Source organism: Phoenix dactylifera, chromosome 4 (assembly GCF_009389715.1).
Source record: "Phoenix dactylifera cultivar Barhee BC4 chromosome 4, palm_55x_up_171113_PBpolish2nd_filt_p, whole genome shotgun sequence".
Taxonomy (NCBI): Eukaryota; Viridiplantae; Streptophyta; class Magnoliopsida; order Arecales; family Arecaceae; genus Phoenix; species Phoenix dactylifera.
Window position 1 is genome coordinate 6,482,383 of NC_052395.1, and position 19,970 is coordinate 6,502,352.

Genomic DNA, 19,970 nt, shown 5'->3' on the forward strand with positions numbered 1-19,970 from the left:
AAAATTTATATATATATATATATCAGTTCAAGTTCCTTTCTCTCGAGATCGGATTGGAGAGGATTAGTGTGCTAATTGTAGCCATCTTGTATGGCATGACTGCCATGATCGAGCGGGCCCCTTGATATGTTGTCCACGCGTTGTTGGGGCTCGCTTTCTAAGCCTCACATAATTTGAATTTCTCTGACATTCTACGTTTCCAAAACGGATCCTGAAAAGAGTTTGACGCGTTTATCCGAATGAGAGTTCATAGCTATCATGCCATACACATGCACCTGTGATTGGTAGTCTGGCTCTCTCGAGCCCAACCCTGGTTTGGGGAGGATATGAACTCATTCCCCCACACCCGATCTCAAGTACAAATAAAGCGCGAGGGATGAAACCTAGGAAGGGACAACATGTGGATCAGTAAATAAAAGTATGAAGGCATCATTAGGCAAGAGGGGCAATTGGCATTGATGCTATATTAATCTTTATGGTGTCACGCTTCGAACCCAGAGTGTAACAAACATCGCATACTTGTATGGCGGACTATATAAGCATACAAGGCTGTAGTCATTTTAAAAAAATAATAATTTCTGAAAATTTACTTAATCAAGAACTTATCCAAATAATTCTTATAATAATTCCACAGTGACATAAGTTAATATTTGCTAACTATTAATATAAATCAAATAAATTACTCTAATTAATCTAACTAAAACTCTAATAATTAAAAGTATTTTCAAAAGATCTAGCGTACTTATCATGTTTCGAGCAATCATGCATCTGGATCTGAAAAAAAAAAAAGAAAAAATATAATAATGAGGTACACTAGTCCAGTAAGTAACGTAACACCCCAAAGTAGGGTCTAAGCATGCAAAAGAATAAGTTAAAGAGCAAGATATTAACTAAAAAATAAATCAATTCTCGAATAATATATATCTCTTTTTAAAATATACTATTATTTTTATAAACTAATACTAAAAATCTAATAAAAGGCTATGATCACGTACCCCAGTGGCATGGATCGCACAGTGCCAAACACCACTATTTTTGACTATCTGTAGTATGGTGTCTAAATACCACTATTCTAATCACTAGTGGTGTAGTGTCGAAATCAGTTTCTCAAATTATAAGTCGACAGGATCAACGAATAATCCTCATTGATGGGTTCAGATAATAACCGTGCTAAGAATACATACATATAAAATATTCTTTTCATAATTTGTCCAGTCATATTTTTTAGATTTCATAACATAACACATAACATATTTTAAAATAATTACTATCATAACATTAACATGCCTGACCCGTTTAATTAAGTATAAAATAGATATTATAATCAAATTTAATCAAATTATTATTATTTTACTAAACATTCAGAAAACATGTTTTGAAGTATTAGGTTACTTACCTCTTCTCTCTTTAAAAATTTTACTCCAGTTAGACGAGTCAAGATTACCTATTTTAATATCATTAAAATATCATTAATTTTATGACTATCTTAGAAGCTAAACAAAGTTAAAAATTAAGATACTATTGGGGATACGACCTCATGCCCAAATCAGGATGAATAAAAGGTAATGTCAATTAGGCAGCGATGCCCGACTGCATGGGTTAGCCTGAACAAGGTGAAATAAATTGATCAAAATTGGGCATGATTTAAGTGACTCAATGAAAGTCAATGATGACTAAATTCCAAAAAGATATGATAATGCCGAGGTAACAGGCTAGCCTACCGCCCGGATAATGGGGTGGTTTAGGGCCTGAGTGTTGGAATTTGTATCCTAAATGTCAATCGTCAGCATATTGATGATTGAATTTTGTAAATGAATTGACAAATTAATAAAGTATTATTCGGTATTATTCATCATTTCATCTTCAAATGAACTCTTATATGATGAAGTCCTTAGGACTTATGTTATGATAAAGAAGGATTTATCTTTGAGTCCTTAAACTTGTTCGCGACCAAATGATATGTTGTTACTATGACGGTAGCATTATCGAGATTAGGTCGTTGTTTGACATATACGTTGGTTGTCCTCTTAACTAAGGAGTATGGAGACACTGGTATGTCATACAGGTGAAGTGCAGAAGTACATTTCACTGAACGTGACCAATTTCGAAACACACTACTGTCGAGAGATGTTCCGAGTGGATATAGGTATAAGTTTGGCCCTCTGACCTGAGACCGCAACCTGTGACTAGCAAACAACTCACTGTACTTTGGTACCAGACTACCTGGATTTCTAATTCAGTGACGGAAGGTCACTGGGTGCAGTCAGGTACTTGCGTAGTCAGTTATGAGTCAAGATGGAATTGATCCCTCCTGAAAATAGGAGATAATGTCTTGTGATTAATTTAGCAAAACCTTGGCCAGGGTAATCCCAGTGAGGAGTCACGGGATATCTAAAGTTAATCACATAATGAATGTACTAATTATAGGGTTGACAGTGAGCTCTAAGTCATCCTGGCATTAGGAGTCAAAGGGATTGAATTATACAGTAACCATAGTCCAGGACTTCAGAATATTTGCTTCGCATATATTCGGCCTATCCGGACATCGGGTACCATTGCTAGATGGTCACATCGATTAGTGTAGGAAGTCGTTCCTATACTACCGGCCTAGGTTCGAACCTATGAGGTCACACGCATAGAAGATTCCTGATTGATCAAGAAGGCTGATGAATGATTAAGAATCATTTGGGGATAATTTAGTCAATTCGATTGGCAAATTATCTTATAAAATAATTAAAGTAATTATCGAAGGATTAATTAGTAAATAGATTGCTAATGAACTCAATTTGATTGAGTAATTGAGCTAAGGATGAGCCAAATTGAATTGGATTCAACTTTGGGCTCAATCAGGGTTTTGACCTGATTGGATTAGGTCAAGACCAAAAAGGACTTAAGCTGATCAAATTAATTTTAAATTAATTTGCACTTAATTAGGGATTGATCTAATTGGATTAGGTCCAACACAAAGTATTTAGTTCAATTTGATTGAGTTTTGCATGAGCCAAAAATTGAATTGGATTCAATTTGAGCTCAATTAGGGTCTGACCTGATTAGATTGGGTTCAACCAAATTGCTTTGTTTTAATATGAGTTTGACCAAATTTGATTAGGTGCAACCCAAGGGGATTAGACTCAGATGATGTGGCAATTAGTGGTGACATGGAATTGGATTTTATGAATTTTAAATAAACCAAAATTATTGCATGGCGCATGGATCCATTGCTTGACACATGGCGACATTGTTTGTTGTTTGAATTTGAATTCAAACATTAAGCAATATATTAAATGATTTCATGCATCAAATAACTTTCCAAGCTAGTGTGTGAACCTTTGAATTATTTAAATTCGAATTTCAAATGAAATATATGCGAGAAGAGGAAGGAAAATTCTACCGCATGGATTTCAAATTCCTCCCCTCTTGCGCATGTGTTTAAAATTTGAATTTAAATCAGATTTGGTTGAGATCTAATTTGGGTTGTTCCTATTTCATTGCATGCGCCAACTAAAGGATGTTTTCTGAAGATAATTTTCGAATTTTGCATGAAATTCGGAGGCCATTAAAAGGGGTAAAACATGGGCGCCGGCAACACATCCATTGCAGCCTTCTTCCTCACACGCCTCCTCCTCCTCTTCTTTCCATTTTAGATAGGGTTTTCAAGATTGATATCTAGAAGATTCAATATTAGATCTGAGTCCTCTACTTTACTTACAAACTTCATCTCCATCTGCTTTAAGACGATTGATCAAGAGTTTATTAAATTTCGGCGAGCAGATTTCAGCTTTCAAGTATTCTGCAGCTGCTAGCACTGTTGCGGAAGAAGATCCTTCATGGCTTCGTGTGTACTTCTTGTAGAGGCCATTCGTGTGCGTGGCTGCGAAGTCAAGGATCAGATCCATAACTTTCATCCATCATAAAAGGTATTAATCTAACATTAATCATTTATTATGGTGTCAAGGTCTAGATCCGATTCTCTGAGGTTTTACCCTCTTTTGGGGCTCCTTACGGAGATATCTCCAGAATCCATTCGATGGATATTTGGAGATTAATTGGAATAGAGTTCTTAAGTTTCAGATCTGATAGTTAATCATGCATAAAAGTTTTAGCATAATTGTTTAAACGATTTCGGCATAATCCTATATGTTCTTAATGTGTTGATTTCTAGATTTGATCTTGTAAGTAGCATGAATTAAATTGTTTGATTTATTTTTTCGCTGTATTTTTGAAACTTAAAAAGAACTACGTAGGCAACCCGATCAGGTTCAGCCATAGTTTTCAAAAAAAAAAATTAGCATGCTAAACACCGAAAAACCTAGGATGCACTTTCACTGAGGGCCAAGATCAGGTGATCGTGGCGGTCGACAGCGAGAAGACCAATGATAGAGGTGACTGATGATGGTGACAGGGCGACCGACGGAGAAAAGAAGAGGAAGAAAAGGCCGAAAATAGGAGTTTCGACCCCTCACATTCTTCCTTCAAGATCTCTAACGTTGGGGCTCCGATGACAGCCCAAGGCATCAAAGGGGACAAGCCCCCATCTCCGATGATAAGCGTCAGCAACGGAGGAGGCCAGAAAAAGAAGAACAACTGGGGTTTTAGGATCAGAAAATAGGGGATGAACATAGCCCCTTCTTTCATAGATTTTTCGGCAAAAACTCGACCAACAATGAGACTGGTGAATGGAGAAACAAAGGAGAAGGAGATTAAGGGTCATACCTCTAATTCTGGTGAGGCTTGGATGCATTTTCCGGCGAGCATAAGGAGCTTAGGCCATCGACAATCAAGGGAGGAAAAGAGATAAAGACGACAGCTTATGCGAGGATCTTCCGATGATGAAGAACTAGGGAGGGTCGATGGCTTAAATAGAAGTGAAGGGTAGGCTTATCCTAGCCTCTAGCAGAGTTCGTGGTGGAGGAGGACTCTTTCTCTTCTGCCGCCATGGTTCACTGGGGCTCTGCCCTGTTCTGAATGGAAAGAGGGCCTTCGGGCCCTCACTTAGCGTCAAGCCGGCCCAATGAGGCTGGGCCTCACAATGGGTACAGGTCATGAGGTTACCAAACTTTGACAGCTGGACAACAATTAATTTCAAACAACTAGAACCTTCGATGCATGAACATGTACCTCTCTCGAACCTTCTATATTAATGAAATGATCTAAATTTAGAAAATCATCGATGAATCGAGAACAACTTTGAATTTATTGGGACGCCTCCAACGAGGCTGGGCCTCACAATGGGTACAGGTCATGAGGTTATCAAACCTTGACAGCTGGATTACAATTAATTTCAAACAACTAGAACCTTCGATGCATGAACATGTACCTCTCTCGAACCTTCTATATTAATGACATGATCTAAATTTAGAAAATTATCGATGAATCGAGAACAACGTCGAATTTATTGGGATGCCTATAAAGGAGAGCATATGGGAAGGGTCACCATCTCATTTCGGAGCAAACCTTTTATCACAATGATACCACAACCTCCAAATCCCTTGCCTCGGTGGGTATCAACATGCCCACAACCAAAGTTATGTATCATTATAGCCTCTAACCTCTCCAAATATGTCCCACACCATCCATACCTAATATCAAGGTCCAGCAAACCCTTCTGGGTACCTTATAGCCCTCTATGCGGCTCTAATCGAATTCCAACCATCTTCTCGCGAATGGTGGAAGGAGATGAGAATGAATCAGGGATCCTTGCAACCAGCTCAAAGGTATCCTTCCAATGAAGGATTCGTTGCCAATAGAGGATCTTAGCATGATGCCGAGCAATGGCCAATTAAAGGTATGTAATTTCACAAACCATGAAAGAAGATGTTTGGCAGTTCACAAGTAGTAAGACTAAATCTTTCTAAATTAACATATTTTATTTTTACTTTTTTTATTTTTTAAATAAATATTATGGGCCTCTTTGGTTAGAGGTAATCTAGCATACCAAAATAAAATCTTATATATCAAATTACCATGTCTGGTACGAAAAATGGATGAGAGAGATAGTAAAATAAATGATGGGTCATATATTTATTTTTCTAAGAAAGAAGGTAATACAAATACCAGCAGATGTTGGATCTTATATTTTCTCATACTGAATTATCGAGTTTAGGTAATATAAAAATACCATTTCTTGATGAAAAAACCCTCACTTATATTATATTAATATTGTATTAATTATATTAAGATATTATATTAATATTACATTAATATAGCAAAAATATATTAGTCAAATTAAAGTACAATTAATTAAAATAAAATAAATAGTTTAATGTCCAATTTTGGCCCCTCTGATATTTGCTCTGTTCCAGGTTGAGTTTCTTTTTTTTTTTCTTGTTTTGTTATACTCTACAGTCCAATCCGTTCAATATAGTACTTAAGCCATACTTAATTTGCATTAGAATGCCCCCAAACCGTGTCGAATTATGCAGAAGCATGGTAACCCCACCTCCAGTAGTTTGTGGCACTCAAACGTAGATTATCTAAAGCATTTTTGCTTATTTTATAGGTGGCAGCGAAACTCCAGAAGATGGTACGGCATCAATGCCTCCCCCTGCCCGTCGATGTAGAAGGCGTCATCATCTACTTCAGGTTGCTACGACAAGTCTATCAATGCCTCCTCTCCTTCGCCTGGTCTGATCATCCTCTGCTCCCAAGCTTTAACCTGCACCATCCCTCTCTTTCGTCCATGCAGGTGCCATTGCCGAATTATAATACATAGCCATGATGAAAGGAACGACAGATGGAATAGTTGTCATTTCTTGATCCAGATGACCAAGGTGATGAATTATGGTGTGGTGCCCACAAGTGCACGGTGCTCCTCCATTCGTCGCTAGCTAGCTGTTGCCGTATCGCAGCTTGCCAGTTTATCCTTGGAGTCGGAGCTGCCTCAGAGCACCTGAGGGTCCGTATGTAATGGATCATTGAGATGGATGACAGGGTGAGAGATTGAATGTAATAGTATTTAGATGGTAATGTAAACTGTGAAGGTTGTAGAAACAACCATCAGTGGGTTGAAGAAGAGCTCGGTTTGCCAAGTATGTGAATCTGACGAGCCAATGTATTTTCATAAGATAGATAAATGCGTTACCAATGAAATGAATCTAGCATCTTGGGTTGATATATAAAAGGATGTGATCAGTGGGACAAATTTGTGTGTCTAAGTTATAACAATTTTGATAAGGTCTATTAACTTCTTTTAATTTGAAATGTCTACGAGTCAAAAACCGGTTAAAAACTTAAGCTTGTAGGCAGGAGAGCCTGGAGGTGGAACATGAAAAGGACAAGGGGAACAGGAACAGCCAGCTTGATTCTATGTTATAAGTCAACCCAAAAACTTTGACTAGTTGTGGTCGGGCTCATGGCAAGATAAGAACAAATAGCTATTTCTTAAGAGACGAAATCCTCTCCATTCAAATGTTGGACTTGAGAGGATCAATCTATTAATCATAGCCATTCATGTATAGCATGGCTGCTGCGATTGAGTGCGCCCCGCTCAAAATGTTGTCCATGTACGATGCAGGGTCCACTCAATCATAATAATTATCGTGCTAATGAACATTACACTCGTGATTGGTACATTATCCAACCCTCGTTTGGAGAGGATCTGGTGTCCATATTGGTTTTCAGGACCATGGCCAACCAATGGCTAATTAAAAGTATGTAAGATTTCACTTTACAAGTAGTAAGAGTAAATCCTTCTAACTTTAACATATTTTACTTCAATTTTTCTAGTTTTGTAAACAAATCTTTGTTTCTCTCAACATGAACCCCCCCCAGCGGTTGGTGGTTTTATAAGGTTCGAAATGCCGACCTTTTTCTACGGCTCAAAACAAAGCATTTTCTTTTTTAATATTAGTAGAACTTAAAGTTTGATTAACTAAATAAAATAAATAGTTTAATGACCAAGTTTTGGCCTTCTGCTATTTGCTTTTCTCTCTACGATCCAATCCATTAAATACACTACACAATGTGCTCGTCATATTTGGTCCACTGTTAATTTATACTTGATTTGCGTTAGATTTCTCGAAGATTGTATCAAATTATGCAGCACCACGTTAACCGTGCCATTTAAAATAAACTTCGCTAACATGTGCATGCTTTGAGTACCGCAATGGGTGGTAAGTCCATGCCCCAAAATCCGTGTCCATCCACTTACCCTCTCTGTTTTAAGCCCGAGCCCTGTTCGATAACCCTGCTCATAATAACATGGTCTAAATGCAAGCAATACAACGGTAATAGAGTAGCTTGGTAGTATTTCTGCAAGTCCAGTTTGTGGCACCACTTTAATGGGCGCACTCAAATAAGTTTGATCTAAAGCATTTTTGCTCAACTTACAGGCGGCAGCGAAGGCCGGAAGATGGAATGCGACGTTGACAGCAGTGGAAATAAGAGCTCGGTTCGCCAAGTATGTGAACCTGACAAGCCATTTTTTTTCGTAAGATTTGTGCCGAGCATTTTAGACCAGCCATTAATATGTTGATGTATAACTGCAGGATATGATAGCTTAATTAAATTTCAACCATGTTTTAGTTCATTTTAGATTTGACTGTTGCTAGTTGGATTGAGATGTGGTTTTTCTTGAGCTGAATGGTGACATGATCGCCACCCTTTCATCAGATGAAATGGTAGGAAAGGCTTGTACTGGAAGAGCTCCAACTACAAGCAGAAAATTATCCCTCACAGGTCAAAAGAGAGCAAGGCAAGAGAAGAACCTCACAGCCTGAGCACCAGCTTATCCCAGAACCTAGTGCTGATGTGCTTGAATGGCAGATGAAGTTCCAGCAGGCTGCATGGTTGGTGGTGGAGATGATGAGCTTGGATCACTTCCGCCCATTGGTAATCTAATGAAGTTCCAGCAGGAAAAACTATTAATAACATTGTTTAAGCCTTCAGATTCAAATTTGCATGCATAAAAAAAGTATAAATAAATAGGAAGTCCTTTTTCGGTGCATATTTCTTGCCTGGCTCATGCAGGAATAGATCATTAAGAGAATCGAGCATTGATGCATATAACGACAGAGCAGCATGCACATGACAAGAATCAGCACAATGATCAACATGGGATTAAACAACTGCAGTTGCCCTTGGAGTCATGGCTGAAATTACTGATGTTGACAATGAGGATTATTCATTATCCATAAAAATATAAATAACTCTCTGATAACCATATGAATGGATATGACATTCTAATGACAATATCCCTCAAACATCTTATTTCAGTTCTCCAGACATCTGTTTAAAATCGGACCCTATAAATAGAGTACAAGCCTCAAAAAGGTAACTGAGACCAGCTGAGTTCACTTTCAAAAACACAACAGAATTGCCTCAAAATATAAAGTGCCTAGTACATCTACCAGAGAACAAAAATGATAAGTTCATTGTTATCTGATTGCCCTGAATGCAAAATTGGTACATCAGAGCTCATTCATCGAGCACATCAGTTTCTCCCGAAAGAAAAGTAACACCCAACTATCACGAGCACCAGAGCTAATATTGTGGCAGGAACAACCCATGACCAATATGATTGTGATTTTTTCCTTTTGAGAATGACCTTTGGAAGCCTATTATGACTTTTCGCTAAACTCCTGTACCTAACGTTCTCCTTTTGCTCTTTAGCCTTCACTGGAACAGGGTCATCTACTTGTACATCAGCTTCTTCTGGTTCCACAATCTTTGGATCCGCTTCAATCTGCTCATCGGATATACCAGGTACTGATGGTCCAGACTTCTTTTTAGCTTTCTTCTCCTTCTCCTGGTATTTTTTAAAGAGATATCAGCTGCATCAGCTAATAAGACTTTCCAAGTAGTTGCCTTATTAGTACTTGACACACACACACAAACACACACACATACACATACACACACAGAGAGAGAGAGGGAGAGACTAGCCTTGAGCTTTTTTTCAGCTTCCTTTTGGGCTCTGGCTGCTGCCCTTGATGCTGCTTTCTCCGCTAACTTCCTCTTCCGTTCCATGGCTAACTTAGCTTTTGCAATCTCCTCTTCTCTTTTCATCTCCCTCAACTTTGCAGCATCAATTTCATAAGACTTTGACAGCTCTTTCTGGGATTTTTCAGTACCATCATTATCTTTTATGTCCTCCAAATCACCTACCTTTTCTCTCAGTTCTACTTGGATCGGTCCAATGATATTTTCTTTGAGGGCCTTCTGAGTAGAAGCAATATCAGACCGTACAGCAGACTTGACATCCTCCTTTGCTCGTTTTGCATTTGCTTTCAGTGGAGTCACTGTCTCAGATTCAGTGGTTGGTGTGGCCTCCAAAAGAATGGGCTTTTCATCAGGATTTCTCATTCGGCCATCCCTACTCAACTGTCGAGTATCAAGCGATGGCAATATCCTCCTCTCATAATCCTCTCTGAAGGATTTATTACTGCTCCACTGTGACATGAATTTTTCAACCTATCATCAAAGGAAAGAAAAGTTATGACCCTGCTAAAAGAAACATGAATTAGCTCAATGATATATGAACATATTAATGAGGCTGACCTCACTGTGTAAAAGCCCCTCCAATGCTGCTACGTCCTTTTTTGCAGCGAGTTCCTTGGCATTGTTCAAGAGTGCACGGTTTTGATAATAACACGCATTCTGAATCAAAAGAACATATATGAAGACAATTATTAGCCATGGCCTAACTTAGGCAACATGCATTTTTGCATCCATGATGCCCAAGTGGAATTAGATAACAGCACAGCACCATCAAGCATCAAGAAAACATAAAAACATGCAGAAAAGCATCACTAAAGCCCACTCCCCAGCATGAACCAAATAAACACAAACTATAATGAGAGGCTTTCTGCTCTCTTGTTGTAGACTTTGTCCTAGTTCTTTACATATACTGAAGCCTATAAGCTGTAGGCTTTTATAATAAGCATTTCCGAAATAAAAGGTGCCCTACAAGATGTATGCACTGACATCACCAAAACTTGAGCATTATAAATAGTAGCCATGGAAATATGTAAGTATCATAGGTCTTGATGATGATATCTCCAGTTGTCAAAAGAACCAAATAACCATTGCCTATCTCCGCATTTCATGTCATGGCATTCACATATTTATCAATTTTTATAACTTTTTGCCTTTGATTTTTTATATCCCTGGTATTTTCTTAAACCTAATCCTTTCTTCCTTATAACTTATTGACCTTCTTGAATTATGCCAAGTCCATATTAAGCGACCATTATTCAAGGTTTAGAAGAGATTAAAGTACAGAGATTGATCTTGCATGAATCCTTGACAAAAATTATTAGAAAAAGGGGACAACCTCATTGATAACCAGAGTTCATTCGAGAATTGTGTTTCATTGTTCACATTCACATAATATTTGCAGCTACAATCATGAAGAGGTTTTGTAAAGAGATGAGAGTGAAAAATTTAGCAATACCACATAGAATAAATATATTCCTTCAAAGTTGTCTATCTTAATTTTAAAAAAAAAAGGATCATTGGTGCTGCGATGATCTAGGAGGATCATCTAACCCATCTGGACAAGCTTTGGTGGCAAGATCCACCAAATCTAGGAGTTAGTCAAGTACCAAAATTTTGGAAAGCCATAATTTCTAATCCGGAAAGAATTTGACGATGCAACTACAGACAAAGTTAATATGAGAGTTCGGATCTAGCTACTTCCCAAATTTAAGAATTTTTGTACAAGTTTATATTTTTATAATTTGCATCCTCTTGTAATTAGGTGAGGGATGCGACCTAATTTAAGCTGGACTTCACAAGTATGAAAAGAGGAAAGTTTTCATCCTCTTCTAGCTAGAAGAAATTCAACTCAAATAAAAAAGGTAGACCTTAGTAGAAAAGTTGCATCTTCTCCTCTTTTAGCTAGAATAAAATTCCAATTCAAATAAGGAGGACCTCACAAGTAAAAATAAATGATATATGCTACGGTTTTCGAGAACGCAAATTAAGCGAGTGAAAATAAAGAGCGTAGACTATAATTTTCATCCACTAAAATCTTAACAAAGAGAGCTTTCATACCAACTTGATCCAATATGAGAGATGGAATTCCTTCGATCCACTTAACTCGAGTCTCTCGAGACTCTTTGCACCCTTCCACGTTAGATGAAGACCAAGGTCAAAAAGCAGTGCCACCAACTGCGGATGTTCTACAAGTGGAGCAGGAAAGGCCATTGGACAAAAACCGTGTTATTGAGAGGAAGGTCCTAGGACTAAAGCATGGGAGGATCCAATATTTTTGGATCAACCGGAAGGCTCATCTTCCTAGCAAGTTTCAATCGTGAGGTATTTCCCATCTCGAATGCTCATTTAGCAAGACCTAAATCCCTTAAATAGATGGAACCCTGATCCAGGATGATCATCAAACTCGATGTGAACCACTCTAGTCATTATAGGGAGGATCAAACATGGCTCGGGAGAGAGATCCACCATATTGGAAAACTAAAATCACACACTAAACTTGCAGAGGCCCTAACTTGCTTGTACACCATCTGGTTGAGGTTTTTTTTTAAATCAGGTAACTTTTTAAGCTTTACCACATGGTGCCATCTCATAAGGGTGCAGTGCATTGAGCAATCAGGACCAAATTACATCATTTGAGCCTCACAAAACTAGTCAATAAAAGCAAAAAAAAAAATTCAGAAAAAATTTTGATCAGGCATCTCTCTGATTATTTCTTCTAATCATATCCATTTCAAAAAAAGCTGTAACAATTTTTAACTAGAAGAGAAATCCAACTTGAAGAAAGAAAAGGGTACCTAGATTCCACTTGCACTAATTTTTCTATTTTCTAAATTTCTCAAAGAAATTCAAGTTGAGCGGCTTGAAGAAATTTCTTGCTTCTTCCTCTTTGCATCAAGTTGATATCAGAGTCCAGGATCCCTACTCTATTAAGTTCTAGTATACCGTCCAAACATGCAAGTAGTGTAAGCAAACAGGAGAAAGCTTTTGGTTCTTGAAATACATCGAAGGATACGCAGATGATGATGTGTTGTCTTGTCTCAACCAAATTGGAGAAGATTGCACGAGGAGAAAATTACACAACTCATAAAGCTTATGACTCAATTGATGCCTTCAATTTCAACACCTGTAATTCTTGTCACAAAACTGGCTCCAACATCTAAGGATAAAGAGAAGTTTGCTCTGCTGACACTAAAAGATGTGGATACGTCATGGTAAAGGACGAATTCAAAGCAAAAAGCAAAAAGTTCAGCCATAGAATGGGGAAGCAGGCATTTCCGCAGCTCCACTTCTATGTAGTACGAGCTGAATTTCCCAAACAGGGAGGTCTTTTTAAAGAGTATCATCTAATCTATCATGAAGCAACCTAGTCACTTTAGATAGATCTAAATAAGCTTCAGGAGCAAGATCCACAACATCCAAAACTTCGTTGAGTATCGAAGTTTTAGGAAGTCATAATTTCTAAACTGTTAAGAATTTAGTGATGCGAATGTAGGCAAAATTAATATAGGAATCAAGATCAAGCTCTGCCCAAATTTAAAAATTTAAAAATAGTTTATTTTTTTGGGTAATTTATATTTACTTTTAATTTGGAGAGATCCAACTTGATTTGGATTGGACTTCGCTAGCATGAAAAGAGGAAGAATTTCATCCTCGTCTAGCTAGAGAACACTCAAATAAGGATAGTAGACCTCCACAGAGTAGTAGAGAAGTTCCATCTTTTCCTCCTTTAGCTAAAAGAAGATTCCTACTCAGACAAGGACCTCACTTATATAAACAGAGGATATATGTCATGAATTTGGAGTGCAAATAAAGGGAGTGAAAGCAAAGAGTATAGACTCTAATTTTCACCTGCCATAGTCCTAATAAACAAAATAAAAATGAAGAGTATAGACTCTACTTTCCACCCATGATATTTGTCATAATTTATGGATTATCAAAAATTAATAAAAGTAAAAGGCTCAAAGCCTCACTTTTTAAAATTCTTATTGATCATTATTTTGTTCGAGAGATTCAAGTAGAATGGATTGAAGGAGTACCTTCCTTCTCCTTGATTGTATCATGCAAGGAGATTATGACTTTACCCATTATAGAGACACACCAAATATGCGAGCACAGCAACTGATGGAGAAAAGATTAAGAATCACAAAATCAAGAACGACAAAAAGATATGGGAGCATTGATCATCACATGTCCCTTGATCGTGATTAAGGACAAAAAGAAAAGCTTATGATATCTAACCTGTGGAAAGTTATCAAATTATCTGCAGTGTTAGGCATAGCTATCTTAGGTTGTTTGCAGCTAAGGTCCTCAACTCAAGGAAAATTCTTCCAATAAGGAATGCAATTTAAATAATCTCTAGAAGTTAGGGAGAGAAAAGTGCAGTAACCTGATGCAAATTGTTTATGCATAAGATTCATGACAATATTACCCATATTTGGTGTTTTCTTCTCTTGGATATTATGCTGTTTACAAAGAAGCTTTATATTTTCTTTAAGTGGTTTGGGGTTCTATCTTCCAAAGTCTATCTTCAAGGTTGTCAATATGTGATATTATTTGGGAACCTCCCAAAAGTGAATTGACGATACTATAATAGATACCTCATATTTCTGAGAGCTTCATAATTTTGAAATAGCAGTTTACTGGATACACCAATATTTTCTCTGAATTTGAGAACCAACACAATTGTCCGCTATCAAAAATCAGAAAAAGGTTCAGTTACCAAGAAGAATATATATAAGTAAAGGTTTGGAGCCCAGCAGCAATCAGGCCGATGTAAAAATAACAGGAAAAAAAAGGATCTAACCTATGAATCTAATTCTTAAAGAAAAGCTAAAATCTGTGCCTACAATTTTTTGACACTAAGATAGGTCAGAATACCTCACAGGTACAGTACCATGCTGTCATATGAATGCTAAACTTAAAAATCCATCTACATACCACTTCATCACGTGCTTTTCTCAGTTCATTCAGGGTTTCAAATGCCTTGTTCCTTTTTTCAGTCACTGAAGTCAATTCCTCCTGCAAGGAACTTATCTCATCATCTATGGCCTTCAGTTCTTCCTCCAGTTGCTTAATGTTTGCCCTAATTGCTTGTTGCTCCTTTTTAACTCCATCAATATCACCACCTATTAGCTGCAACAAGGTTTTTAAAATTATTGAAACCGGCAGATTTCGATATTATACAAAATACTTTAAAAATACTAAGCTTCAAAGGGAAACATATACTAAATATAGGAGCATGAGCTTACCTTAACCTGGTCTTGTATAGCTTCTTTTTGACCTAATGTATCCTGAATCTTAGCCCTCATAGCAGCATTAGCAATCACTTTTCCTCTTGTTCCTTCAAGCTGTTTGATTTCCCTCATCAATTGTTTCTCCTCATCTAAGGAAATGCTTTCATGACTGATATGATATTGCAGACTCTTAATCTGTTTTGGTCACAGAGAAGAAAGTGTCACGCACATTCCAAGAGTATATAATGTACCAACACAATAAGATATCTTGAGCTTACAAGATCATTAAGTTCTTCTTCTGAAGAGCATAGACCCATGCCCTTCTCCCTCACAGCATTCTTTGCATTGTTAAGCTTGCCCAAAGCAGTCTGCAGTGGTTTTATCTCTTTTCTCTTCTCATCCATAACTGCTCTGTATTGTTTGTCCTCTGCAGTCAAAGGCTTTAGCTGTGAAATCACATTTGCTCGTTCAGACTGCAGAAAATAAGAATGTTTGTATCAGATCAGTTACTACTTGTCACTAATTTAATCTGTTCTTATAGTCACAAACATGACAAATGAACCAGACTATCATGATTAGAAGAGTTAAGCTCAAAAGACATTTATCTCTCACATTTATAACTAATTAAAAAAAGGGCATTGCAAGTGTTGCATAAAATCCATTATGGTTTGTCTTACCCTTTTCACCTTTAATGCTTCAGTTATCTGAAATCGGGCTTGATTCTTTTTCTGAATGTCTTTGTCAGCTTGCTCAATTTTCGCTTTCAGCTTAGGGTCTTCATATGACCTGAATTTAACAAAATAAAAGTAATGGATTTGTTTTGGTGCAGGCCACTCGTCCACAGCATCCTTTGGGAAATTGGCATTTGTGACATGATCTCCTTCCTTTGTCTCTTCTTTTGCTCCATGTGAGTTATCACCCAGACCAGATTTAATTGGTTCCCCAGCTTCCTGACCAAGATTTGCCTTTGTCTTACCGTCCATCTCAGCAAGAAAAGTGTCATTCGCTTCAATACCCTTAACCTGCCCTGATGTAACATCAGCTCCCAATACTTCCACACCCATGGCTTCTGCAAAAAGTTTAAGAAAGTGTGTAGTAGTTGGATTTAGTCCGCATAAATTACAGAAAACAAATAGATCTAGTTAACTGATAGTTAGATTTGAACAGCTATTTATTTAAAGGAAATCAAAAAGACAAAGCCAAGTCAAGATTTTTCTATAGTGAAGACCTAAAAGAAACATTCATCCAAATTTTCCACCATGTGTTCGTTTATTATATCCACACAATCTTGTGTATGTGTACATGCACACAGGAATAATGTACACATCTAAATGATTTGTCAGCACTAACTATCAGAAATATTAATACTAGATGAACTTTGAAACAGATGTTAAAAGTCACATGGCTAAAGAATAATGAGTTGCTCTTTACTTCTGAGCTAGAAAACTTAATACTTAAGGTAATGATGCAGTCGCATCCACAATTTTATCATATATGCAGAGTCCAAATGAAGAAAACTCCAGCATCTATATGGTTACACTAGATCATCATATAAAATCACATAGTGGTGACTACCTTAGATCATTTCCAGAGGGACTGAGCCATAACCAAGAAACCCACAGTCAGGACAACTGAAGACTATTTGCATAATCAGCAGTACCATTTACTCAGCACTGTTTTTTTAAATTTTATATATTAAGAATGCAGATTCTCTTCCAGTAAATTAGAGTGAAAGGGCTGATGGTTGCTTAAAGATTCAGTAAGCTGTCATGTCTACATCAAGATTACCTTGCTATAGATCATAGTCTATGGGTCCACGCATATTGGATGTATGATGTCAACAAATATGATTTTTCAAAGCATCCTTCATGATCAGTATCTTATTTTTGCCACATAAGTAAATGGAATTACCTTCATTCCATCAGCTTCTGTACATCACCGGAATTTTCCATAATTTAGACATTCAGGTTAACAGAAGAATAAGCCCTGGAAGTTCATTCCCGACCAAACTGTCCCCCCATGTCTTTCAGAAATCAAGTCACTGTATGGGCTGTCATCCATAAGTTTTTTAGTTGATACATGCCCAACATATTGTCAAATATGCACAATTTAATTCACAATCCTCTTTATTGGCACATAGAAAACAACTACTTTCCTATACTTAACTCAAATTACAATGAAAGGTGTAATTGAATAGGCACCATTTAGATGATCGATCTAAATCTTCATGTCGAAAGCATGAGTAGTAAATAATGAACTGTGAATGGAGGACTCTTGCAAGAATCAAACTCCTTTTTTTTTGTAGGATCAAGGCTACTTTAAATTGAGCTCGATTTTTTTCTACTGAAATGTGCGGTGATCTCTTCTGTCATCCCCCCACCCATACCACCACACACAAAAAAAAACATACACACATCACCCAAAAAAAAAGGAGCTTGCTTTGGTTGTGCACACCTTCAGACCAAAAACAGATCTAATTGCTTAGGTCATAGGAAGTTTAAGTTCTTGGCATGTTAAAATGGTCATTGTCATTAGCTTTACTATAAGCCACACAGTGTATGAATCTCAAGTCAGCAATGGAATTTTAATTAGATAAATAAGATGCAAACATATCACTTACCCTGGAAACCTAATTACTAATACTTGGCAGTGCTAACTCAAATAACTTCTAAGTTTCATGTTTTCTCAGGGAAACCCTGAAACTTACCTCTATTCTTCACTCCTTGAATGACTCTTTGGGGGCCTATAGTCAGCTTAAGTCATCTGTTCACATAAGAAGTATTGTAGCCCTACCACCATCACTAGAAGCCTAAAAATTATGTCAAATCCCTGTGCAATCAACCAATGTAATGTCCGCTTTTCCACCTACCGGCTTTCATCCCTTAAATTAAACTACTTGTTGGGCCTGCCAAATCTCACATGTATTGCTTTATAATGTATACAGAAGAAATGTGATTCAAATCTGTTGCTGCACTTATTACAATTCAATTAATAAGGTCTCTCACGTCTGTCCCGTTTTCAAGAATTCTGACCACAAAAATCCACAACAGAGTACACCGTAGAATAGGCAAATCTCTACTTTCTTCGTCTCCTGTTGCTTATGAGAGCAGGAACCCAAAGACCTCATCTTTATTTTTCTCCAAAGGCACGCATTCTAACCAAAAGATTTTATATATATATATCACAATCCACGAGATCATTTGCAGGAAACAATCAGAACATCAAATAAAGAACCAACATATCATTCAAAAGGCGTCAATATACCAAAAAAAAAAAAAAACCTAACCAACAGAATTCAAACCTACAGATATCATCAAATGGATTACGACAAAGACTAAAACAACAAGAAACAAAAACAACCACATCTAATAGATAATCCGCATCCCTATCTCCAACAAAACCGCGATCATCACACAGATCTAAAACTACTTAGAATCAAACCCAGCAAGGATAACGAGATTAAGTACCATCTCCGACTTCCACTTCGGAAAACTCGATCTAATGTAAAATTCGCCAAGAAGACACGAAAAGGAATCCCTGAAAGATATCGGACGATCGAATGAGAGGCGAAGGCGGGCGGATCCTTACCTTGGGTCGAAGATCGCACGGCAGAGAGAGAAATCTATCCGCGGTGAGGAGATCGGCAGGAGAAAGGGGTCGCCTTCCCCTTTCAAAGAAAAGGGCGGAGAGCTATATATAGGAAGCTAGGTTATAGGGGGAGAGAATTTTCTAATTATGGAATATGGTCGGGGGTGAGAGGATTGGGTGGAGAGATCTTTCTCCCGTTTTCCTCGAGGTGGGAGACCGACGGCGACTGCGGTCTCTGGCTCCCCCTCCGTTCCGTTGGGTTTTTCTATTCTTTTACCACCAGCGGAAGGCGGTCCGCACGGCGGACACGAAGCTTTTAACTCATTTGCCACGTCAACGGACTGAGTTTAGGTGGATGTCACGGCTCTGGATGGAATTCCCCCGAAATTAACGGACGATAAAACATTGGGGAGAAACTGGATCTAATCTTCGTTAGAAATTTGAGCATAGACCAGTCAAAAAAATATATATATAAATATAGATAGACAACTATCCATTTATATTCGAATATCTAATTTTATTTATAATCTTATTTAATTTTATGTATCATAAATTTTTTTAAAAAATAACTATATTAATATGGTATGAACTTGATTTATCATCCACTTAGTAATATCTTTGATTGGTTGGTCATAATATTTAATTATCCGACTTATATCCGTATTTATATCCGCATTTATATCAGTAGTTTTGATGTCTGACTTGTATTCGTATCTGTTTAAAATAAATATAAATATGAATTTTTGCATCCGACTAACATTCGTATCTATATTTATAATCGTCAAATAAAACAAATATAGATATAGATATTCTAATATCTGATCCGTATCCGATCTGATTTTAGCTCTAATAAAATACTAATAATTTGCCTAAGCACCAGGCTCCAAAGTTGCATAAAAAGCCTTGGGCAAACTGAAGAATGGATTGGATCCTACGTGAGTCCCACCAATCATCTTGTGCCGCATGGAGGAGACCTAAGGGTAAAAGTGGATCAGATAATATCTATCTGAATTTGTTTTTGTATCCAAATCTATTCGGATATGGATAGAAATTTGAGCATCCAACTAATATCCGTATCCGTATCCATATTTGTCAAAAAAAATAGATATAGATATAGATAAACAACCATTCGATCCGTATCCAAATATTCGATTCCATTTGTACCCATATTTAATTTTATATGATACTCATGAATATTTTTAAAAAATTATC

General features: G+C 37.2%; 1 protein-coding gene across 2 annotated transcripts; it reads right to left on the minus strand.

The window, feature by feature from the left end:
* Positions 1-9,104: 9,104 nt before the first annotated feature.
* On the minus strand, positions 9,105-19,056 carry LOC103723123 (proton pump-interactor BIP131). 2 transcript variants are annotated; one of them, XM_039125405.1, is made up of 9 exons: positions 18,759-19,038; positions 17,082-17,220; positions 15,848-16,239; positions 15,449-15,643; positions 15,186-15,365; positions 14,875-15,069; positions 10,498-10,596; positions 9,883-10,410; positions 9,105-9,745 (listed from the first exon to the last, which is right to left on the minus strand). In XM_039125405.1, exons 3-9 carry the CDS (start codon positions 16,232-16,234, stop codon positions 9,431-9,433), a joined length of 1,899 nt encoding a protein of 632 aa, XP_038981333.1. In that variant the 5' UTR covers positions 16,235-16,239; positions 17,082-17,220; positions 18,759-19,038; the 3' UTR covers positions 9,105-9,430. The 2 variants fall into 2 exon arrangements, with proteins under 2 accessions (XP_038981333.1, XP_008812164.3); XM_008813942.4 differs by lacking the exon at positions 17,082-17,220 and having other exon boundaries at positions 18,759-19,056.
* Positions 19,057-19,970: the final 914 nt, after the last annotated feature.

Coding starts and splice junctions, on each gene's coding strand:
- LOC103723123 (XM_008813942.4), bottom strand. CDS start 16,234: ATGGGTGTGGAAGTATTGGGAGCTGATGTTACATCAGGGCAGGTTAAG. Junction 15,070..15,185: donor CTATACAAGACCAGGTTAAG/GTAAGCTCATGC, acceptor ACCTTGTTGCAG/CTAATAGGTGGTGATATTGA. Junction 10,597..14,874: donor GAAAAGCACGTGATGAAGTG/GTATGTAGATGG, acceptor CTTTTGATTCAG/AATGCGTGTTATTATCAAAA.